Below are 26,530 nucleotides of genomic sequence, written 5' to 3'. Positions count from 1 at the left end.
GAAGAAGCCATCTTTAATGATCAAATAATTTTAAGTGGGGGGGAGAAGGAAAGGGGGGAAAGAGAGTGAAAGGTTTAAGACCAGAAAAAACAACCAAAAAGAAGAAGAACAATTTGAAAGATAAGTATAATATTAGAAAGCAACAGAAGAGGGGATTACAGATGAGAGTTAGAAGTAGAGAGACGAGGGGGTAAAAAGGAGGGAGAAGAAGAAGGGGAAGAAGGTAAGGAAAAGAAGTTGTAAAAGGCAGAAACCAGAAATAGAGAAACAGGGAAAAGATATAAGAATTGTAACTATAAGCTTGTTTAGAGATAATGGGTGAAAATTTAATTGTAAAAGGGTTTCTGCAAAGGTACATAAGATAGCATTGTTATATTACAAACTGAAATACATTTAGAAAATATGACTAAAATGATGGATAAAATATTTACTGTAATGTAGTGGAATGTTTGTTAATAAATAAATGAATTAAAGTGAATGAGAGAATTAAATGGGAACATTTTAATTATTATTAATGATTTATAAAAATATAAGTGAGAAATATGGGGAAAAAAAGAATTAACTACGGAAAGTTTATAAGTGTTCCCAAGGAAGTATGATATTTAATTGAAAAGAAATGTTAAAGATGCTAAGATTTTAATGAATATTAATGATAGAATTGAATTGGAATGTGTGTTTTATTTACATATATATATATAATTTTTTATTTTTAAGAATATAGTGTGTATTTTAAGAATGTACCAAGCAGAATTCGATTGGAAGTCATGTATTATATTGAATGCTATAATTTTAAAGGTATACTTTGAATCTTAAATAAGAGTTTGAATGGATAAAATTAAAAGATATAAAGGTGTCATACTCCAATTGGTAACTACGGGGAAAAATTTGTTTAATCAGAAAAGATAATATGAAATTGAAACAGGACAGACAAAAGTATAAATATAATGATTTGAATTGAGATGAGATAATTAAAATAAAGTTGAGAAAATTAAAAGAGGGGAAAAGCTATGTAGAAAATATAAAACAGTAATAAGATATGAAATAGAATATAAAAATGAGCATGTAATTGAGTTTTGTGTCTGTATGAAGAAGTGATAACCTGGGACCATGCTATTTTCAAAAAAAGATGTTGTATTTGTATTTTGTTTTTGTGAAAACCCAAATAAAATTTTCAAAAAAAAAAAAAAAAGATTACTTTTTATTCCCCTTTCTAAAATATTGTCAATTCTATGTTAGTCTTCTAGTTAAAAATTCTAGTCTTTTCTTTATCCACAGAGGATATTTCAAACTTTGAAAGAGAAAAAGAAAGTACAGATAGTTCTCAAGTTATAACCATTCATTTAGTGACTGTCTGAGGTTACAATTGCACTGAAAAAAGTGACTTATGACTATTTTTCACACTTATGATCATTCCAGCATCCCCGTGGTCATTTGGTCATTAGGCCTGCATTGTAAGATATGGTAGAACTGTAGACATTTTATAGAGCTACTAGAAAGGGCATGGTTATCTAGTTCATGTAATCATGAAGATGGAAATGTTCTTGAAATCATTAGGGAATGTAAAATTAAGTTTACTCTTCATTTAAAAGTGAAGTGAAGTGAAGAAATTGGGGAAATTCATTTTGCATGCAAAAATATCCAGATGTTGAAATCCCTGGAAAAAATGGAGTAATCATGATGACTGCAAGCCTATTTTTGGAGGATCATCTTCTATTTAAAGAACTATCTAGTCCAGTATCAATTAAAAAAGAAATGGCCCATCGGAAGAAAAAGCAGAGTTCATGAATGTTCTCATTGATGGCTACCAGAATGTGCTTGCTGAAATAATTCGTAAAAAGAAAAACTTTGAAACAATTAGATCAAGACTTTCACAGAAGAAGTTTGCCCCATCACTTTAAGGAGGCATCAATGAACATCACAAAGCATTTTTTGAACTCTTTTACACAATTTTAATGGACAATGACTATTTGTCAGCTATTTATATGGGATAATATGAAGGCAAAGAAGAAAAGTTTGGTATCTCACATCATATGATGACAGCTAATGTCATATGATGGTTTAGATATTGGATTAGAATCAGATTCAAGTCCTTCTTCAATAGCAACTTATCAGATAACCTTAAGCTAATCATTCTTAGCACCCCAGTTAAAAGTTCTCAGTTAACTTATTTCTCAGGGCTGTGGTTGTAGTAAAAACTTGGAAAAGGAGTTTCCTTAAATTTCTGGAGAAAAAACAGAATATAAATATATTAGATAACAAAAAAAGATCCATTATGTTATAAAGGAAACCAAAAATTACACATAAATATGTTTGATTAAAAAGTTTCTTAAAAAGATCAAAATATCTATTTTAAAATTCATCTCCATAAAATTGGCAAAAGGAGAAGAGATTTTATAGCATACAGTTTTAGAATACTTCCAATAAGGTTCTTAGTCTTAAGAAAGATTGGTGCACCCTAATTTGCACCATAAGCTCGTGGTAAGATAACTTTGGAGTTGCAATTGGTTAACTCCAAATTTCTTTTTTCAAGCCCTCCAAGCCTATTCCAAATGGATAGTTCAAATTCAGTAGTTTGGTTTCCAACCATTTAAAAACTATAACACTCTTGAAAGAAAAGATTCTTAATCCATGCCTCCCCCAAAATGAGGACTTCTAACTCCTAGGACTGTTTTCAAACTCAGACATGCGGATACTTTTAGGACTCCTCACAATTTTTTTTCTCCCACAGAGAAAGCTTTGAAAAATTAAATTTGGCCTACATCTGTGAAATTTCTGTGAATAATGTAGATTTCAATTGTGAGGCTCTGCACTACTTAAGAGGAAATACCCTGACCATTTTTCCCTAGCAGACTTCAAAATAAATTGAAATTTCATTTGCTCTGTGTTTTTAGAGAGCAATACAATTACACTGCTACAGAACGTAACAACTGGGGGCTTACACACAAAAAATATCAGAAAAAAGATGTATCCAATGTTTAATTTTTTTTGATGAAAAAAATCTGTTTTTCCATTTATATGTATTGACCTTTCATGTTAGATCCATTATTTAATTGGCTAGGACGTAAATTATGTTTCATCTCCACATAATTTACAAAAGTCTCTTTTGTAAAGGGTATTTTGGTGATTTTGTTTGCCACTTGCTGTTAATTGGGACCTTAGATAAGAAATTACATCTACCTACCAATATGTATAAAGATTTACATCTTATATAGGTATGTACACATAATGATACATACATAATAATACATACTCATACATCTGCTTTTAGGAACTCTTGTCTCCCTGAGTTTTCTTCTTTATCTCTCAGAATGTAAATGCATACACAACTCCAACAACTACAATGTTCCCAATTGTGGCTATAATTGCAATCCATAACAAAATGGCATCATTTGAAGAACGAGATGTCTCTTCTGGCTGGTTTGGCACTGAGGCAGCATTGTAGACATTCGCAGATGAATTAAACAAAGAATATTCTGTGCTAAATTCCTCATTGGGTGAGTCCATAAATATTCCTCCCATAACTGGAAGCTGCAGAAAAAAAATTAGAATCATAAAGTTAATGTCCAGATGAAAGATTACCATATATCCACGTATTACATACAGGAAAGTAGCTAAACTCCACTGGCCAGCAAAGCTGGAGACTATGCTTTAGATAAGGTTATCTTTTTTTAAAAAAAAAAACAAGCTTCATCTAAGCAGATGTCCTGCATGAAATAAATATGTCTTACATTCACGTTGCAGCAACATCTCCTTTCAAAGAACATCAAAATTTTATGAGCTCTACTCTTCCATGAAAAACATGAAGGATTAAGGAAGGTTTCCAACAGTGGGCGATGAAAATAAATGACTGTATGGCTTTCCAAAATAACACAGCAAGGCACATCCTTGCTATGGATGCTTCAAAACACACAATGCTTTTATTGAAGTTGATGGGCTGCAGTTAGGCAACACAATTAGAGGAGTCTGATATGATTTAGGCATTCCTGACCTCCTCCCCCTAATGTAGACACTTCACCTACCAGACTAGAATAAACATAATTTTCCATGTTATCTGAATCAAAGAAATTATGTTTAGAATTTTTCCCAAGCCAGCTGGCTGGGGAATTTCGAGAGTTAAAGACCACATATTTTAAAGTTTTCCTGTTTGAAAAACAATTTTTGAAGAAAAACTCTACTTGGAGTGAGTGTTGATTAGAAGTAGGAAAGGGGTATTGAAGCAGTAACTTAAGTCAATTCATTTTAACCTTTCAAAGGCTAATTTGTCCTTTCCTGGCTATTGACTCTATTCGTTCTTCACTCTTCCACGACCACTACCAACCTGCATTGCTTAAATAAATAGGAAAATGTCAATTCTAAAACCATTGCTTTGGAATCTCTACATTTGCAAGCAGTTCATGATAAATACCAGTCAAAGATTGTAAGCTTTTGTTAGTACTGTCAAAGTGCTATTAGGAAAGAGAAGGAAAGTGACATCCACAAAGATCACAATTCTTCAAATGAAAGTATGGTTCAAATATGAAAATGGCTTTAAACAAAGATGTGAAATTAGCATTTTAAGTTTTTATTAGAAACTTTCAATACAATTAAATAAACAAGACCAAAGATAGAAAATAAGAAACACAGAAAAAAATGACAAGAAACGAACAATTGTGCCTTCCATTCTTCTTTCTATTAAGTAATTGTCATAAACCTTTCCCAACTTATAGTCTCATTTTCAATGTCCAAGAATTTAGCATTTTAGAAAGCCTTTCATTTTGTTTGGATTATGTTCAATCCATTATCTTCACTTTGTATAACTTTTCTCATTCATTTAATGAAAAAAATGTAATACCCCTGAGTTTCTAAAAGTTGCAGCAAAATGTTCCTAACATGATCTCTGGCTATATCATAGTTTTAAAGCCTGGACTATTTGCCTCTTCTTCCTAAAAGATGACCACCTAGATATTGGGAAATACTCCAGTGGCTCCCATGACCTTAAGAACTCTGCTGGCAGATGTAGAAACATCTCATAGGCTTTTCTCTAGTGATAAAATAAAAACAGGAGAGTAGAAATTAAGAGTAATCCATAATGGGGAAGGGAACATATGAGGTTTGTACAGATTAGGATTTCCTAAGAGATGTAATTCCCAACATTGAACCTAAAAGAAGGCTACAACAAATCACGTCTCTATTAATGCCACAAAAGCAATATGGGTTTAAACAGAAATATTTCACAAGAAGAGTTCTCCACTCCTCTACTCGTTGTAGAATACCTTATGCCACCAGACTTGAAATTCTAGACCTAGAAAACCTTGAATTATGCCGTCTTCGGTCTGATCTAAGTATGGTATATAAAATCATACATTGCAATGACTTACCTGTCAATGAATACTTCAACTTCAACCATAACAACACAAGAGCACACAATAGATACAAACTCAAGGTTAACCGCACCAAACTTGATTGCAGGAAATACGACTTCAGCAACAGAGTGGTCAATATCTGGAATACTCTATGTGACTCTGTGGTTTCTTCCCCAAACCCCCAAAATTTTAACCTTAAACTGTCTATTATTGACCTCACCCCTTTCCTAAGAGGTCTGTAGGGGGCGTGCATAAGCGCAGCAATGTGCCTACTGTCCCTGTCCTATTGTTTCTTTTATTTTTCTTATATGTACCCATTTCATGTATTCATAACTATGTATATACTTATACCTATTATCTTGTAAGCGATTGACAAATCAAAATAAATAAATAAATAAAAAATAAAGTTTGGGTGTCAAAAGGATATAATCCCAGGTTGAAAAGCATTGGGATCAGTATTATTAAAGAAATAAGGTTCCAGATGAGGACTGATGGGTGATTAGGCATCTCTGTGAGTAGCTCCATGAATAGAGGACAAGACTGTGGTAGAAATGCAGCCAGGAGCAAAAAGTCTCTCTGGAGGCAAAGAGAGACATTTGAGATAATCAACTTGCATTCTTGGAAGGAGACCACAGAAACTGAGCTTCTTGTATTCTATTATGAATTGAAGTTTAGGAACTAGGGCAGGGTGGGCAAACTACAGCCCGCGGGCCACATCCGGCCCGTTGGTCTTTTTAACCCGGCCCGCCGAAGATTGGTACAGAATTAAGGTTTGATGTGAATGATTGAATGATTGCATTCATTTGATTTTGACTTGTAATGACAGGCATTTCGACACCAGGTGGTGGCCCGTCTGTCAAATTGTAAAAGTCAATGAGGCCCCCCGAGCCAAAAAGTTTGCCCACCCCTGAACTAGGGGATTTACAATGTGCCTTTAACCATTGTGCAGCCTTAATGGATAGCTCTGGACTTGTATTCTGAATGACAGTCAAGATCAAATACTTTCAGTGAGTGCCTTCTTCTTGAAATTAAGAAAGAAAAAAAAGATATTTCAGTGGATTTTAAATTAAAAGCAAAATGCTTAACAGGATCAAACCAGTTTTAAACAGATAAAGGGGACAGTGATTCTCAAAAAGCAATTTTTTTCGACAAAATTGTTTCTGAAAATAACAAGTTTAAACCAAACTTTTATGCGAATGCTGATGTTTATTTTTAAGGATAATAGATAATAGGTGAAATTTAAAAAAAACAAGAAAATAAAGATAATATGTGATCTACTTGGGACTAAAGTGTTAAAGAAAAGCAGAAAAAAAAGATGAGTCTGCCTTTACTTTCACCAAATTAATTGACATACTTTCATTTTGTCACAATGGCAACCATATGAAAACTTGCTAAATTAGGAGAAGGATGCAGAGGTTCACTAGAACAACTTGCAGACAAGGCCATTTCATCGGAATTATTACAGACAATGTTTGAAGACATTGGCAAAAAAGTTGACTGCTATGGTTAAAAAGGAAACAGAAGGAGGATAAAGGAGAAGTTAAGATTAAAGAATCCGTAAGGCAACTGACTGCAAATGTAAAACAAATTACTGACAAAGTGGAAGTTTTGCAAAGTAAGACAGAAGTTATAAATAGAGAGATGGAGAAAGAATTGGACAACTTGGCATTATTTGAATTAACAGAAAAAGAATTTTGCTTAAGTCTTAGAGCAATTCCAGAATGTGGAAAAGATTGTTATGTCTCTGTCTAATTTTCTGGATTGTGGGAAAGATGACATTCAAAAAGAGGCTGATAAGGTTATACATTTCACAAAATTAACATCCAAGGGACATCCTTGTGCACATTGTCAGGAAAGCTCATTAATACATCCAGATGTCATAACATAAGCAGACCAATAGATATTGAACCTGCCAATATTAAGTTAGGTGTTTTGTTTTTTTAACTACACAAAAATATTAGAATCGGCATGATTCAAATGAAAACATGGAATGGAATGTGAAAATTAGTGACCCATGTGAAATTATGAAATTGCTGTGAGCTATAAATCTATAAACTACAGAAATCTATCTGTTAGGATTCATAGATATTTGGTTAATATCAACACTGTAGAATTGTATGTAAATATAGTGAAAAAATTAGCAGATAATTGTAGAAGTTGCTATATGAAAGGACACATAAATAATGATTAGAATGCCAAAATTGGAAAAATGGATTGACTCCAAGGCAGCTCAAGAATTTGTGATCTCCAAGTCATTGAAGCTTGATGTACATTGGTAATTGCAAATTAAATCTGAATTTTGTCCTGGAGCTGTTATGATGTGATCTGGAAATGGGACATTTCCAGTTGGTGCTGAATGCAAAAGTGTGGGCAATATTTGGCATTACTACATTCATGTTACACTACTACTCCATAAGCTAACAAATAATCAGAGTTGGAAGGGACCTTGTAGGTCATCTAGTCCAACCCCCTGCCCAAGCAGGAGAACCTACACCATTTCTGACAGATGGCAGTCCAATCTCTTCTTGAAAGTCTCAAGTGATGGCGCTCCCACAACTTTTGAGGGCAAGCTGTTCCATTGGTGGATTGTTCTCATTGTCAGAAAGTTTCTCTTTATTTCCAGGTTGAACCTCTCCTTGTTCAGTTTCCATCCATTATTCCTTGTCTGGTCTACAGACACTTTAGAAAATAGCTTGCCCCTTCCTCTCTGTGGCAGTCCCTCAAATGTTCCAACACTGCTATCATGTCTCCCCTGGTCCTTCTCTTCACTAGACTAGCCAGGCCCAGTTCCTGTAACCATTCTTCATATGTTTTAGTCTCCAGTCCCCAAATCGTCCTGGTTGCTCTTCTCTGTACTTTTTCTAGAGTCTCAACATCTTTTTTATAGTGTGGTGACCAAAATTGGATGCAGTACTCTAGGTGTGGTCTTACTAAGGCTTTATAGAGTGGTATTAGTACCTCACTTGATCTTGATTGTATCCCTCTGTTAATGTAACTTAGAATTGCATTAGCTTTTTTGGCTGCTGCTGCACACTGCTGGCTCATATTTAGCTGGTTGTCCTCTAAGACTCCAGGATCCCTCTCACAGTTACTGCTATTAAGCCTAATTTCACCCTGTCTATATGTATACTTTTGGTTTTTCTCGCCTAAGTATAGGACTTAGCTGTTCTGGATCCCCCAAGTCTTCTAGGTATAGGCAATTCTCAACTTACAACAGTTTCTTTAATGACTGTTTGAAGTTAGAATGGCACTGAAAAAAGTGACTCATGACAGTTGTTCACACTTTTGACCACTGGAGCGTCCCTGTGACCATATGATCAAAATTCAGACACTTGGCAACTGGTTCGTATTTACAATGATTGCAGTGTGCCAAGATCATGTGCTCCCCTCTGGTAACCTTCTGACAAGTAAGATTCACTTAACAACTGTGTTACTAAGTTAAGAACTGTGACAAGAAAGGTCTTAAAATGGGGCAACACTCACTTAACAAATGTCTTTATGCTTTAACAGCAGAAATTCAGGGCTCAAACGTGGTTATAAAACAAATAGTATAATTCAAGTGAGATGTAAAGCATTCTTGCAACCACGTTATTGTAAGTTTTTTATTTTTATTCTCCCCCCCAAAAAATATATATTTTAAATTTGTTTTTCAATTGAATTGTACATCTTATATGTTATATTAATGATGGAAATAATCTTGAAGTGATTTATCTTGATGTGATTTTTTTTTTTACATCTCAAAAACCTGGCATTTTAATAAGGCTATGTATATTTTTTATATCCAATTATAGCAGGAGTCTCCAAGCTTTGCTGGCTGGGGAATTCTGGGAGTTGAAGTCCTCCAGGTTTAAAGTTGCCAAGGTTGGAGATCCCTGCATTATGGGACCAGCCTTATTTTCTTCATGTCTGGCAAGAAATCCTAGGAGATCAGATTCAAATAAAACCTTACAACAGAAAAAGAAAAAAAATGGGGGAGGGAGATTTTTAATTAAATACAGGATTGCCTACTCTGGTGATATTTGAATGTGCTAAATTTTATAGTACCAGGCTGGATGATATTAGCTGAGTATCGTAGACACTTCAAAATACTTGGAGACAGTTACTTTTTGGGGGGAGCAGAATTGCAGAGAAATATGAATCATAGTTCCTTAGACTTTAAATCTGGCAACATCAAATGGAGAATAATCAAATATAAATGAAACTAGAACGTAACTCATGATAAAGTCCCAGTTCAATTTCTGGTAATTCTGGTTTAAAAAAAAGGCTTGTCTAAGACTCTGCTGCCAGTTAGAGAAGATTAGACTACGTAGATAATAGGGTGACTTGATACGCAAGGAAGCTTCTTGACTTTTTAGATTATTTTTTTCCTCTGTAAAAATGCTTTAACCATCATGAAAATATTTCTAGCCTTTCCAAAGGTTAAATAACTCTTATGCAAGCAGAAAGGTATTAAATCAAGTATATTTTCACTTTCCAACTAAAGCTTTACTTAGAAAGGTCCCATATGTCTTTGACAGCTGAGAAATTAATAGAAACTACTATTCTACCAAAAGAACTCCCCATAATAAATGTGCAGAAATCACCCAGCATTCATTTTGGAAACTCAGACCTGATGATTTTTACAGTCAAAACACACACGGATTAGATTTTAAAGGAAATGATGCATTAGGGGTATGGAAAAGGATAATGAAACTTTCCCCAGGAAATTTAAATGAACAAAGAGGTTTAAAATGGGCCCATTTATTCTTATTAAATAATGGATAGAATGGCTTTTCAGGAGTACTCAGTATCTACAAAAGCAATTCTTCTTAATGTAGCCTTTGAATTATAGAAAGCAGCCACTTCTCTCTCTCTCTCTCTCTCTCTCTCTGTGTGTGTGTGTGTGTGTGTGTGTATGCACTCATATAATCACAAACAAACACCATGTTTATATGAGGTGTAGCTTTCACCAACCTTGTACCTTTAAACATACAACCCCACCCAGGTGATGATGACAATGATGGTGAATATTCTATGCTTCTTGCCAAAGGATTTCCAACTGATGCATGTGTGACTCCTGCTCCTAAGGACAAAAAGATTTATAACCTGGAAACTATAGCCTGAAGCCAGGAAAAAATAAAATTCGGAAAGAGGCTAATGCCAGTAAGCTGATGACATCCAGCTATATACCTCTTCCATCAACATCTAAGTTCAGGTATTCCTCTCTTAGTTCAAACAATTGGGACTGGCAGGTCTGTCATTAAGCAAAGCAGTCACTAACTGGGAAATCATATGACTGTGTCTATGGTTGCAATTTTATTTCGGCTTTCCTTTCCCCCCACTCTCCCACCCTTAGTAATGTTCATTCCAGCACTGGGATAATTAGAAGTTAATTATTGTTTGTATTTACAGTCATTGAAGAGGAAAGGATTATAAACAGGCACACAATGGGAAATATATCAGGGTGCTTGAAGCTCCCAGCTTGAATGTGCTTGGGGCTGCCAAGCCACCACATTCCTTTTAATGTGTATTCCCCACTGTGTGTCTGCTTATTCTCTTATAATCCCTTCCTCTTCAATCACTCCTCTCTGCAAAGAGGAAAAAGAGATCTTGAATGAATATTCAGATATCTTTAAGGTGTTTAGCCAAGTCTCAACAGAGAAAAACTATTCTGTGAGAAATTCAGACACCATCCAACATTTCAGCAGTTCTTTCTACTGTTTATGGTTCATGTGAGAGTACTAAGTAGCTACTATAGAGGCAGATTAATATATATTAATAAATAAAATGCAGTTCTATATGTTTTTGCATAGTTTATACTATGGTACAATTGTACAGATGCTTACTCAGAAATAAATCCCACTTATTTCAACTGGACTTCTTCCCAGTTAATTGTGAAGTAGACTGAAATTTAATTAATCTGCTTATTCCAATTATCACTACCAGGACACAAATAGAGGCACACTAGTCTTCGCCACAAGCCTAGTTATATGCTTCCTGCCATTTTTGATTGGTGAATTAAGATGGATGAAATGTGCTTTAGAGCTGGAACCAACCATGGAAGGAACTATTAAAACTCTTAAAATCTCTCCAATGCACACAATCGACCATCTATTGCCAAATGGCCACCGGATGGTTTTTTTCAACATCTTGAACTGTGTGATTGTGTAAATATATTTGGAAGCTTAATGCATTAAACTGCCCTATTAAATTCTCTCTAGGACAAACTTAATTAACTTTAAAGATCACCAAAATTTGGAAAGCTGGTTTATCGAAGAGTTTATGATTTTTTGCATATGCAATTCTTTTCTAAAGTTGATACAAAAAAAAAAAAAGTGTGGCAGTACATTTACATTACATTATTTTCTCCACTTTTGAAAGTATACGATAAAAGAGAGTTAAGTCCATGAGATCAATCTGGCAACCTTTAAATGTATGGGAGTATAATTCTCAGAAATCTTCTCCATGTGCTAGCAAGTATTTTGGTGAATTTAATGTCTTTAAAGGTCATGAGGCTATTAACCCTGCTAGCCACAGGAAGACTTATTGTTTAATAGCCAGATATCAAAAGCTGACACTTAATAGTAAAAAGATGGCAAAGCAGCATTTCAATTGCCTCTTGGGTAGGAACGCCAACATGAACTAAGAAGTATTAATAAATAAAATGAGAACTAGAAAACCTTGAATTACGCCGTCTTCGGTCTGACTTAAGCATGGTATATAAAATCATACATTGCAATGTCCTACCTGTCAATGAATACTTCAGCTTCAACCATAACAACACAAGAGCACACAATACATACAAACTCAAAGTAAACTGCACCAAACTTGATTGCAGGAAATACAACTTCAGCAACAGAGTGGTCAATATCTGGAATACTCTACCCGACTCTGTAGTTTCTTCCCAAACCCCAAAAACTTTAACCTTAGACTGTCTACTATTGACCTCACCCCTTTCCTAAGAGGCCTGTAGGGGGCGTGCATAAGCGCACCAACGTGCCTACCGTCCCTGTCCTATTGTTTCTCTTATTCTTTTATTTTTCTTATATGTACCCATTTCATGTATTCACAACTATGTATACATTTATACTTATTATCTTGTAAACAATTGGCAAATCAAATAAATAAATAAAAATAAATAAATAAAGTATGTAATTCAGGAAGAAATATTTCTAGAGGGAAAGTATTAAGTTTTTAATGATTGTTAAAGTTAGTGAAGATAAAAATAGGTATATACTGTAGGTAGAGATTAACATGGAAGAAAAATGCAGGATAGACACAAGAGGAATGAGACATTCTTCCAAAATATTTATGTGGAGATGGTTATAATGTCATCATTCTAATCACTGATGAAGGGAATCATAGAACAAATGTAAGTGACACCAGAATAGAAAAGACTGATTTAAATGATTTAATATAAACTGTAATGCTAAATAAAGACTTATATGAGTTTGATTGAGGTTATACAAACTATGGAGAGAGTCTAAAATATCCGTGGATGCAAAATCACAAAAGTGATAATGTTCTGGCTAAGGAAACAGACACACTTGGTAAGGCATTGCAGGCAACAAGATGTAGGACAAAGACCTTTGGTATGATTTGGCAGGGTTCCTCTTACACCAGTATTATACTGGTACTCTAAGTGGGGGATGACTTAATTTAAATAATAGGCTGGTTATTTATAACTGCCAATGGAAGAGGAGGAAAATGCAGGACACAGTTGAAGGGGATCAAAGGCAAAGAGTAGAGGCAAAAGACTTAAGAAGAGAAGGCAGAGGTAAACACTGGAAAAAGAAGAAATGGGGGGCGGGTGGAGTAAAGCAGAGAATCCTGGGAAGTGGTGAGTAACATGAGGGAAGAAAACACTGAAGATCCTGGATAGGGCATAAAGGCCCCATAGCTGGAGGACATTTTGAGAAAAAAAACATATCTATATTTATAGGAAGAAATATCTGCAAATAGTAGCATCTGGATGCATTTTTATATTATATAAACCCCCATACCTTATTTCTTCCGATATACTGTTGTCTACTAGATTCTCCAAATCATCCTTACTGATTATTAGTTTTTATAAGCTTCATAAGGTTCCATGAAGAAAATCCAAACAAGCCTGGGGGGGGCCCCGCACCCCTAAATTCTATATCTGTACTCAAATTGTTTTCGCTTTGTGCAGGTCACCTTCAGGAAGTGAGGGGAGCCGAACGTCAACTCGTAAAGCATTCCTGGCTTGCTCTCGAGTTGCCATAAGAAGGAGGGGTGGGGTAGATCTGATGGAACAGTTCACTTGCTATGACCAGAAGCACATTCCATGCATACCTTTCTCCAGATTGTGTCTCAGGTTACCAGAGCCAGCCGGAAAGGCATGTTTTCTATAGCCTGTAAAAGTGTTTTGTTGGAGAATGTGATTTATGACACACCCTGGGAGGAGGGGAGAAACAGAGTCATAGGTGGATAATTAGTATTCATAAGCTAAATCACAGTATTCCTAAATTTTAATGTACTTCAAAGTAGAACAATTAAATTGATGTGCCTACAATGATAATATAATAGTTTTTCAATTCTCATTTAAATAGTGAAGCTATTGCTACGCAATCTTGAAGAAACTCATACATTCAAATTCCTTTCTCCTGGAGAAAGGAAGAAAAGAACTACTTATAATGTTTGCACAGCCTGGTGTGCAAAATAATGAAAGTTTGAATAATGCTGTCTTGGAACTTGAAGTTTACCAGATGGCAATTAAAAAATGTTATGTTCAAAAGCATTAGTATATGTAATATCCTTACTTTGAAATTCCTTTTATTTTTCTTCATGTATCACTTTGACATTTTGATGGGTTTAGAATGCACATTTCTAGACTGATGGTTCCTGGTATGAGTAGCCATTTCCTTGTGTTGTGTAGATTTATAAATTATTTGTAAAAACCAGGTATTTGCCTAGATGCCTTCTATAGGTAATAGATAAATGAACAGAGAATATGAATACCATTGATGTTACTCATAGCATTATAGCCCAGATGTCTTCATCCTTTTGTTCTATAGAAGTAGTGGACATCAAGTCTTATAAATTTCCAGATATGCTGTCTTGGAATCATGGGATATGAGGTCTAACACATCTGGAGGGTGTCAGGTTGTAGAAGAAGACACAAAAAGGGCTATTTTCTTGTTCAAGACTACTATAGGCATCTGGTTGGGATTGTGGCAAAAAAGGTGGTATATTAGATGGAGATCAGAATCTTGCAGTTACATTATTTCTCAGAATAGCAAGTCATTCAAAAGATAAACCTATCAGATTTCATTGTCCTTTTGAACATGGCATGTTTCATAAACCTCAGGGCCTCTTTGAATGCAAACTTATCCATAAAATAGGACCGATATAATTAATGTCAAGTCCCATTTTTGTGCCTCACTGTGATGTATGTATGTGTATAAGTCTCTTCCTGAGAGTGTTCCCTGGGAGTGTATTCCAAAAATACATAATCCCAGCAGGGTCATCCAAAGCATGAAGGTAATGCCAGCTACCCAGCTAAAGCATATAGGCACCTATATTAGGCAGCAACATTATAGGAAGATGCTGTAAGCAAATGTTCACTTTAGTGACAAGGGTAAAGGCATCATTTCATACTGTGTGGGAGAAAGCAACTTGGTAAACCACACTGATACTTTAACAAGAAAACCATATAGATATACAGTATAACTGGATGATGGCCCCCATGGGTCAACTGGCACTTAACATGCTACTGAGTAAAAGCTAGCACAAGAGTAGTACTTGTGGTTGTGACATTAGATTAAAACCTTTGGGACATCTTCTTCCTGATGTTGTCTTGCAGGAAAATAAGATCCTAAACTGCAAAGACAGAAAAACTTAAACATAGGAAAACTCAACAGAGTGAAAGATGAAATGAATAACTTACACAGGCACTAGCAAATTAAAATGGACAGGAACTGGACTCCTTCAGTCAGAATATATTATTTACTACTTAGAACATGAACAACAATGAAGGGACAGTGCTGTTTCCATATTAAGGAAAGATATAATAAGGACACTACTTGGGTGCAATGTAGTCAATGACCATGTCATTGACTTTAATATGATGAGTAGTCTTTAATATGATGAGTATCTAATTTATACTCCAACTATTCATGCAGAGGTGATTTATGAATTTTATGATCAACATCTGTCTGAAATTGACAGAACACGGAAGCAAGTTGTTCTGCTTATACCATGTTCAGGAGCAAAGTGGGAGAAGGCAAAACCCCTGCATGCACTACAGGCTTGGAGAAGAGTGCGTCTCCCTGGCTAGAGGGATTTCCCTGTGGCTCGGGAGCCACTTCCTCTGGCGACAGCTTGGCAGTGACCAAAGCCTTGCTGAGTAATGGCCTGAAGAGAGATGGATTGAAGACCAATGCAGAGGATGTCTGCTCTGGGAGAGAGTCCTCTTCCTCTGAAAGATTTTGGTCAAAGGTCTCGCCCTAAATCAGGTTGATGAGGCAGGGAACTTGTAGATTGAGAAGGGAGAAGGGCCTGAGCCCTTTCCAGAGGTCGAAGAATTTGCTTTAAGCCTTCAGCCAATCCCTGCCTAATGGCCAATGAGACAACATCTTGGATATTCCCTGGTCTATGCTCAAAGGTAGAGGCAGAAGGCTGAAGGCCCGCTGCTGTGGGAGTGAAGGTGCTTCAGGCCTAGATTGAGAAGAGGTTTGAGGCCTGGAGGGAGGGGGAGGAGCATAGGGCCCAGAAGCCTGTTGGAAATAAGGCCTAGATCTGCTTAGATCCTGAGGATCATATTGTACTGCTAAAGCCTCAGGAGACCAGGATGGAGGATGGAAAGGCTCAAGATAACTTCTCCTCCCCTGGGAGGGCTTGGCTGGGGCCCACGAGTATCACCTGAAACCTGCTGTAATTGCACTCCCTTCTGTTGAACTGCCTCTCTAGGGCTGCATGTCTGCGCTTTTCTGCCCTCAACTCAGCCTGAGTTGCCTTTTTAGGGGATAGAGCCTTAGCTCTGATTTTAGCAGCCACCTCCCTCTGGACCGATTGGGTGCATTGCCTACATCTTTTTCTCTTATTGGGCTTAAGAGACTGCTCCACCGGGGGGGGAAAGCTCTGCCTGACCCTTATCTTGCTCCATTGTAGAATAAAAGGCTCTTATGATGGAAAGAAACTGTTTGTAAATTTTTCTATTAAGCCCCTTAGGGTATAAATGGCCCCCGGGCTTACAATATGGCTGCTCACCTCGTGGTGGAAGGCTTCAATCCAAGATGGCCACTGACTATGGGAAACAGGCTCCGAGATCGAAGAATTGCTCCTTAGGTTATAAAGAGCCCTGAGCGAAGTCAGCAAAGGAAAGGGCAGCCTCTCGCCACACGATCAGCTGGCTGACGCTGTTATCGGTTTGCCGATCGCTTTTTAGACCGCTCAATCCGCAGGCGTGGGGGAGGTCTACAGACGCTGCCCAACTTGCCTGAACAGTGCTCTGGCAATGCTGCTCCCAACGTTGCAGGAGAGAGAGAGAGCCCTGCTCTCCTGGAAGAGCAGCTGCCCAGATCCCTGGAAGCTGCTTGAAGCAAGGAAAAAAGTACTGAAGATCGCTGGTGATTGCTATCTAACAGAACGCTTTCAGAGACACAGCTACTGACTGAAAGGAGCTGAGTCAAAAGCTGAGGTAACCTCCAGGGTCTGGCTTTTATATCTTAGTACAGACTCAGCTAAATGACATCATAGGAAGGAGTCAACCCATCCTGGGCTCTCGATGCAGCATGGAGGAGAATATAATAATTTGGAATACTACAAATTTCTCTTCCCCGGTTTATTCTCTTCCCCAACTACCATTACTGGGCAACTTAGAAAAATTAGAAACATAAATGAAGCCATATAAATGTTAATAATGTTTCATGAATAATAATGATTTCCAGATTTATGGGTCAATTCAGATAACTGCATTCAGCAAGCATTTACTATAATGGAATGCCTCTCTTTCCCAATCTCAAATGTATATTTACTGCCAAAAATATAAGGATTTCCAAGAGGCTGTACTAGATAGTCCTTGAATTACAACCACAACGGAGCCCAAAATTTATGCTGTTAAGTGAGACATTGGTCAAATGAGTTTTGTCCCATTTTATGACCTTTCTTGCCACAGTTATGTGAATTACTACAGTTGTTAGGTTAGTAACAGGGTTGTTAAGGGAAGCTGGCTTCCCCATTGACTATGTGTGTCAGAAGGTCACAAAAACCAATCACATGACCTGGGACACTGTAATCATCATAAATATGAGTCAGTTGCCAAGCACCTGAATTTTGATCACATGACCATGGGCATGCTGCAACATTCGTAAATGCAAAGCATGGTCATAAGCCACTTTTTTCAGTGCCATTGTAATTTTGAGCAGTCATTAAATGAATGATTGTAAGTTGAGGACTACCTGTAGTTAAGTCTAGAGGCTGATTCTTTCATGAATTTACAAGTCTAAGATCAACCCTGTAAACCGGTTTTAAAAACTTGCAAACTAAGTCTATAAATAAAATACCGTAATTGTATATTGTCAATTCTATTGGAGCCGTTTCTTGCTTTTAATTGGTACATTTGGGGGAAGAAATTGGTAGATTACAATAGCTGCCATTGTTAGTTTAGTAATAACCATTCGATTGTAGGAAAAAGAAAATAGACAAGAACAGAGAGCTCTGTTATGTTACTGTTATACTAAACAGTCAATTTTAAACTACAAAAGATTCTTTACAGGAATACTATTATACATAAATGCTTTGGACATAAATTAGATTCCTCATTTGGAAAATTTAAAAGGGCCTCAATAGTTATCACTTACAAACTTTTTCAAATCAAGCGTATTTTTTTTTTTTTTTGCCTGAATAAAAACAGCAATCTTTACATCTGCTCCTAGTCCCTCTGCAGAGGGACACTGACATTGTCACCAGTGCCTACAGGTTCTGAGAAGACATGATCAGAGCTCCTCCTGCTGGTTTATTATTCCCATTTTACATGTGCCACAGCAGAAAAAAACAGGGGACACCTCCTCCCATCAATCCCTTTACAAGGAGAAAAGCAATTTTCAACATTACGCTAAGTTATATCAGCACTGAACTGAGTATATAATCAGATAGATGATTGAAGTTTGACAGTGACATTTACCTCCAAAGTAAGGCCAAATTATAGATTCCCTAAGATTTACAAATGAGAAGAACTCACATGATCATCTAGAAAAAGTACATACAGTGATTGACTGATTATATGCCATCAAATCAATGTTGATTCTTATCAGCCACATAGACAGGCCTTCTCCAAGACAATTAGTCTCCACCTTGGGCCTTAAGTCTAAGAGTATAGCCATCCAGTTCTTTTTCTGGTTGTCTTTTTGTAAAATTTCCTTCCATATTTCCCACCATTACAGACTTCTCAAGGGAGTGTGTGTGTGTGTGTGTGTGTGTGTGTGTAGGTAGGTAGGTAGGTAGGTAGGTAGGTAGGGAGGGAGGGAGAGAGAGAGAGAGAGAGAGAAAATTATATATAACCAAAATATAATTTAAGCCTGGTCAAAGTTCTTAAGAGACAACTTTGATTTGTTCAATGACCCATTTACTAGTTTTCTTGGCTGCTCCTAATATTCCCTGGAGGCTTTTCTTATAGGAAGCTATCCTGTAAGCATCAGCAATAATCAGCAATAGCTTTTCCATGTTGGGCTCCAATCTGCTTTGGAGGATTCTAAATATTATTATGGTACCATGTGAAATTAAGAATGTTGTATGATGATTTGCACACACTATTATATTGTGTTTCTTTACTACTGGCACATAGACTGACCTCTATATGTCCAGGTATATTTATTTTATAAGATCAAGACTGCTGCAATTGGTAATATCAAGATTGATATTATCTGATAATACATAATCAATGTTTAGTTTATCATATTGTGGGATACAAGACATGTGGAATCAAACCAACATGCTATGGACTAATATTGGGTAATGTGCATTACATGAATATAGCAACTATGTTCTCTTAAGTTAGATTTAGTGTATGTATGGCACCATTTCTTCTCCACTTTGAATTTTCCATGTATTCAGCCAAGTGATCAATGATTTAAGAAGGGTTTGCAGCATAGTTTGCTAATATTAAATGGGAACAACTCAGTAAATTACTTACTGCTACAGAAATAAATAAATTCACTAGAGATTTTATTTTACTTGTGCAGGAAAACTTTTTTCTCTGATAAGACTAGATGGAATATTTAGACATATGTAAAGTATGTATATGTAAATATTTGTCTGCTACAATCTGTTGATAATTCTGTATAGAGAGATTAAAAACCTCAGTGTATTTTTTCATTGCAGCATAATGTATCTATCCTGATACCTAGCTATGTACATTGGTTGTATTCTGAACGGAAATCAAAACATTCTCATTTTGCAGCAGCACCAGCAAAAGAAAAAAACACCATGATTGTAGCTGTCAGGAGGGTAAAAATACATATCTCTAAAATACTCAGAAATTAAAAATGCATTACTGTTCTATGAACAAAGCATTAGGAGGCTCAAATGAAACTAAATGAAAAGGTGTAAAAGGAAATACATACAAATAAGAATTACACCTGGTAAACATGCTATTGATGTTAGAATAATTCACCTGAGCGCCACTGAGCTTCCGTTACTTATCCCAGTTTCTGCCAACCTAGCAGTTCAAAAGCATGTAAAAATGCAATAGAAAAATAGGGACCACTTTGGTGGGAAGGTAACAGTGTTTTGTGCGCCTTTGGCATTTAGTTATGCCGGGCACACGACCAAGGAGACATCTTTGGACAGTGCTGGCTCTTCAGCTTTATAATGGAGATGAGCACCACCCCCTAGTGCCGGAAACAACTAGCACTTATGTGCAAGGGGAATCTTTACCTTTATAAAATATGTGTTCTCACAGCAAAAAGAGGCAATATTTATAATCACAAGTTAGTCTCAAAATTCCAGATGTGTCTACCAGCCCCCAAAGACTGGAAATCACTAAAGCGTGCAAATACCTATGTAAGTTGATGTTTCTGCCATGAAAACATCTGCCAGAAATCCAGATTTCCTTTCATTTTACTTCTACTTGCTTCACTACAATCTTCGAATATTATTATTGTATGTTCTTATATAAGAGGAAACTATTTAGATAAACAGAATTGGCTTTACTAATTAAAACTAAACTGTCTAAATAATTAATTTTTATTAAAGCACAATTCTACTATCTACTATCACCAAAGTACTTTGCATTTTAGTAGCACCTACAATTCCCTTTTTGGGGCTACTGATAATTAATCAAGATAAACATTGACAGGTTGGTATTTAGACAGATCTTTTCATATCAAAGGTTATGATATAATTTTCTTATTCCTGAAGGTATATCATGCCATGTAGCATTTCCTCTGAAGGCCAAACTTACTAACACATTTTATCATCAATGAATTTCTTGATGCACTCATCCTAATTTTCCACATCATTGCATTTCACTTCAATCTAAGTAAGAGTTTTTACAGGACTCTGTATCTTGCCATTATAGCAATGATGAGTTAGAAAAGTATCCAACATCTCATCTGAATAACTTCTATAGTTTTAATTGGAGGATGGATATTGAAAAAGAATTGCAAGAGATAAATTACTAAGAAATAAGCCATCTAGAATTTAAACGTCAGGCTTCATTAGTTGCAACTGGCATGCTTGTTTCAAAAGAGATAATATTCTCTTCAATTACATCTACATAACTCTTCAGTTCCTTGATGAAAATCACACTGAATTATTTTTGTTTCATCCAGTACAGATATAATTTTCATTATATAAGAAAATCTTTATTAAAAATAAAGAGTTTCCTCTAATTGGGCATATATTTTCAGTGCAGCGTGCCTTATTAGGACTATGGGTTGGATAAAGGCTTAAATATATTTAAAAGTAACTCCACTAAAATTATACATAACTTATTTCACTATCTTAAATTATACCTACACCATTTAACCAGGTTTTGTTATTCTTAGCCATGGAACCTCTTCTGAAGGTTCTTGATTAAAATACATAAACTACATTTGCACTGCATGCTTAGTTTTGGTTAACTCAATCATGTCTGATTAAGTAATCCACTTTCTGAGGTTCAATATTCACACACTGAATCATACACAGACTGAGTTTGTTCAACATGAGGCTAAAATATGATTAATGGATTTGTATTGTAAAGACATAAAGTGATACAGTAGCTTTTGAATTGGATTACCAATAAATCCTCTGCCCGAGAGTAATGCTGTTTCTGGTTATATTATTTCTTTGATTGCTTGCTTTAATACATACACTAGAGAGAAGCAAAAAAGAAAAAAGGAAAGGGAATGCACATGTCAACAGACAAAAGGAAAAAAAAGGAAACAACAAAAAGTTATACTACATACAAAAGAAGTCATTTAGCCTAACTGTAGTTTTTCAACATTTATTAGACCTCAGCTGTACAGAATAATGTTCAATATTCTACTGAGGAGGTGGGGCAAGAGGGGGAAATGCTAGATTATTTTCATAAGAAAAATACCCTTTATTCAAGAGGTAGTCATCCAGTTGAATATTGGGTAAGAAGAACTGAACCAGAATTGGTGAGGTCACCTCACTGGATTCCTTTAAGTGGAAGATAGACAACTACCTATTAACAATGCTTCAATCTGGATTTCCCCCCCCCCCAAAAGTTAACTGCAAAATTTCCTGTAGTTTTGGAGTGCAAAACACGATACAACTTATTATAACCACTATGTGTCATATTAAAAATAAATATATACCCCTAAAGTATATGATGCAGCTCCAGCCACTTCGGGTTCTTCCTTGATTAAAATTATATGTAAGCCACATCCATCCTGAAATTGCTTTTGAAAAGTAACTCACTCTTCTCCAGATGCTTTCCATGATCTCTTCCCATTGCACATGTGAGATAATCAATACTGAAGTCTAAGATTTCTAGAGATGTTGTTCCTAAGCAATCAACATAACTCAGAATATTCACAAGTTGGAAATAGAGAGAAGCTTTCACATCAAAGAGGAATAGTATTCTTTCTTCCCCATTCCTCCCAAATAACCAAAATTATAAGAAACTCAATAATGGCCTCAACCTATCGTACAAGATTTACTGGTTGACAAGAACTCTATATTGCTAAGATCAACACAATTTATAATCCACTCCAATCTTGGTAGAACGGTGAAGAAATAACAGCAAAGAACAAAGAAAATGAAAGTTACTTAACAAAATACATAATGCTGACAAAATCCTATGCTGACTCCCAAAATAATCTTGGAATAAAGATGCAAAGAAGATTTTATGAGCAAACTGCTAAAGGGGAATAAGTGTTTACTTACTTATTAAATTTACAATATATCCCACTTATTTTATTTTTATCTCATCTTTATTACCTTATAAGTACTTCAAGGTGGCAAACATAAAAAAATGCCCCTTCCGCCTCCTATTTTTCCCACAATAACTTTTTAGGTGAGTTGGGCGAAGAGAGAGTAATTGGCCTAAATTGGCTTTCATGTCAAAAATGAGACTAGAACTCACAGTCTCCTGGTTTCTAGCTTGTGCCTTAACCACTAGCCCACACTGGCATACTCTTTTCTTCCATTTTTCTCCATAACAACCCTGGGAAGTAGGTTGGGTAGAGAAAAAGTTACTGGACCAAAATCTGTCATTGAGCTTCTGTGGACTTGGCTTACCACAATCCTACTCTAACACTTTAATTAACGGATCATGTTGGCTCTCAGTTTAACAATGTTTACGTTCCTAAAACACTTTACCAGCTGATAAGACAGATTTATCAGCTGACTTGCAGGAGAACAAAGAAAATCTACCGGGAAAGCAATCAATAGCATAGTGGTGGTCCTCACGTTATGACTACTTGCCTTTTATGGTTGTAAGTTGTGATGGTCATAAATCTGATCATCCATGTGACCAACCTGATTTTATGATCATTTTGGCAGTGATAATTAAACACAGTGGTTATAAAGCAAACGAGGCAATCATTAACTGAATCAATAGTTTGCTATGGATTCATTTAGCCAAAAACTGGAACTAAATGCCAGTTTTCAGCAAAACTATCATAAAACATGGTCATGTGACCACGGAATATTTTAAATAGTTGTAAATGGAGGTTGGTTGCTGAGTGTCTGATGTGCAGTCATATGACTGCAGGGGGAAGGGGAACTATCGGAACTTTGAATCCAGGTTCTAAGTAACCCCAGAGAGGTCCATCTTAACTTTGAATAGTCATTAATAGGAGCAAAGATTGCTCAACAATTATGGAATCCTGAGTGGCTGTTACAGAGGGAGTAGAATGGAATTTTTAAAAGAGGATAATTGAATGGAAATAGCTTACTATATAATATTTTACTGCAACATAACCCTAACCCTAACCCTAACCCCTAGTTAAATATCTGGACAGAAACAACGTAACACATGTGATCAAGCTATGCCAACTTGTTAACTCTTATTTCAATTTGTCAATTCACCTCATGTAATTGTTATCTGAAAGTAGAACTGTTCAAGTTTGTATCAAAATTTCAAATTCACCTTTTTCCAAAATAAAACAAAAGTATATTCTCCTTTTTACACAAAAGAGACATTTTCACAACCATTAAAAAAATAAAGCAAGAAGCTATATCAGATTCATTTTACATTTCAAGACTGTGTCAAATAGTTTTTAGAAAATATAAAGAATTTATACTTATTATCATTTAAAGTGATCTAGGTATAAAAATATTTGAAAATAGAAATGCCAATATTTGAATATATGATAGAAAATAAAAAATTTAAATATAAACATCCATGGTGGAAGAAATTTATCTCAGGATACAATTCATACTGACATTTTTATTACTTTTAATAAAACAAGTTAATGCATTTTTCAAGCATGATGCCTAATTGTTATCATCACAAGAAAAGTATTACATCCATCCGTAATGCAATCTAATTTGAATTAAGATGAAATCACACAGCAGAAATTTGAAGCTTTGCAAACTAAAAATAATCCAACCAGCAGTATTTTCAGCCCTATTGCTACTATCCTATTTTTAAAAACAAAGAAAGCTTGCTTAAAATGTCCAATTACACAACTCCTGTTTGCTGCAACTCCCAATTAAGCTTTCAAACATATTTTTTGAAATAAATTCTAAAGGCTCATTTTACCTGGAAACAGAGAAGGGGGAAATAAAAAAATGTTTTTGTTGCTGTTAAATTGATTTTCCCCCTCTCCTCCAACTAAAGAGGATGCTGGGAAATATACAGGTCTTTTAAAGAGGGCACTTAACAGGGGTTTCAAACTCACATCATCACAGCAGCATCACATGACATATTGGGACTTTCCCCTCCTTCACTAAACTGGGTGTGGGTGTGGCCAGTGCATGACGCATCCAGCCTCTGTGCCGCGAGTTTGACAGCCATGCTCTAGTGATAATTTCTTTGGTCTTTTGAAGAATGTTAATTATGCCTCAAACTTTCTTTGGTAAAAAACAAATATGTCTGTTTTCAATCTGATGCCCTCCAGATAGGGTGGAACTATTATTCCCTTCACTTTATTATTCTCTTAACCTGGAGCCATTCTACGGTAGCCGGGAAAATAAATGGAGCCATAGTGCAACTGATCTGGAAGTAGCAGGGCAATGCTAGATAGTGATAGAATAGAATACTTTGTTGGCCAAGTGTGATTGGACACACAAGGAATTTGTCTTGGTGTAAATACCCTCAGTATACATAAAAGAAAAGATACATTCGTTAAGAATCAAGAATCATAACGTACAACACTTAATGATCATAGGAGAGCAAGCACAGCATGCCTGAAATGTACCACATTGGGAAGACTAGAATAGGAAATTATTGTTCAGTCAGTACGCATTGAGGTCAACCAGCAGACCATCTGGTGAAATATATAATTAATTAACATACGGTTATTTTCCTCTTTCGCCTAAGAAAATTAAGCTTTAATCTTTACTTATACTTTACTCCTCCTCTTTTGTGTAAGACAAAGAAAGTAAGGTAGCAGTTTTACCTCTCAAAAATGGTTAGTGCTCTGAATTCAGAGTATACGTGCCAGGACTTCACATTCACTACATGTTGTTATATATTTACATATTTGAGATATTTTTTTTTTATATATTTGATATATTTTCTTCCAGATGATCTATCCTGCTAAAGGTTACTCAAGACACTCTATCCAAGTTATCCATGCTACCAAAGATAATCAAAGTATTGATCAGGCTTTCAGCGGTACCAAACAATAGTATAGTAGTAGCATAATTTATTTGCAGAGCTAAACAGACACCCATTTATGCCTTCTTCAGGTGAAGCATTTTAAAAGGGACATTTTTATTCAAAACCTGCCTAAGCCTGTTTATTCCCTCCACCATCTCCTCCCACATGCAGTGATTTAACTTAAGACTTTTTTTAAAAAAAATTACGGGACCGTTTTCCCTAGAAAAGGATACACAATCACTGAGTCTGAAATGTGCAGAAGCCATCACTGGCATCGAAAACATCCAGCCTTGCGCAACTGTGTTTTCTTTCCCACCCGAAGGCATCCTTGCCTGGAACCGAGTCAAAGCTCGGGCAGCTCCTCTCCTCTTTCGCCACCCTGCCAAACATCCACGAAGGGCGGGAGGAAGAGCGAGCCCGGAGGCTCGGGGGGGGACGGGACCGGACCCGGGTCTAAAGCCCAAGGAAGCGCCCTTCGGCCGACCGCGCCATGGCGGTCCAATTACCTGCGCGGCCATGAAGGAGAGGTCCATGGTGCTGTTGGGCTCAGAGCTGCTGCTGCTGCTACTGGTGGTGGTCGAGACGATGGTAAAGCTGGTAGTGAGGCCGCTATCACCGCCGGCCGGCCCAGACGCCTCTTTGGGTTGCTGGGGAGTGGCCTCCTGCAGGACCAACTTGGGGCGCGTTACCAATTCCAGCTCACTGGGATGGCGGCGGCAGTGCCGTCGTGGCTGCCCGGCTGCAATCAGCTTTCTGGGAACATAGTCAGCCGAGAAGCTTGCCAGGCGAGACAGGCGACGGCACCAGCGGCCGCAGGATCGACGCCGAGGCTCCAGTCTCGGCGAGGAAACAGACGCGCGTGGAGTCACCTGCCCGCCTTGGTCACGCCCCTCCCCACGGAGGCTCAGGGTGCGGAAGAGCCGAGAGAAAGCTCCTTCCAGGGAGGCTGCGAGGAAGACAATGGGGA

The 26,530-nt window shown here is 36.6% G+C and overlaps 1 protein-coding gene across 1 annotated transcript; it reads right to left on the bottom strand.

The window, feature by feature from the left end:
* Positions 1 to 864: 864 nt before the first annotated feature.
* On the bottom strand, positions 865 to 26,530 carry C1H14orf132 (chromosome 1 C14orf132 homolog). The gene is made up of 2 exons (XM_026679381.2): positions 26,070 to 26,530; positions 865 to 3,528 (listed from the first exon to the last, which is right to left on the bottom strand). Exons 1-2 carry the CDS (start codon positions 26,094 to 26,096, stop codon positions 3,304 to 3,306), a joined length of 252 nt encoding a protein of 83 aa, XP_026535166.2. The 5' UTR covers positions 26,097 to 26,530; the 3' UTR covers positions 865 to 3,303.

The sequence above is a fragment of the Notechis scutatus genome, chromosome 1, assembly GCF_049901735.1.
Source record: "Notechis scutatus isolate UNSWTSFEM ecotype Mainland chromosome 1, rNotScu1.2, whole genome shotgun sequence".
In the NCBI taxonomy this organism is placed as follows: Eukaryota; Metazoa; Chordata; class Lepidosauria; order Squamata; family Elapidae; genus Notechis; species Notechis scutatus.
This window is presented reverse-complemented; position numbering and strand designations above follow the sequence as displayed.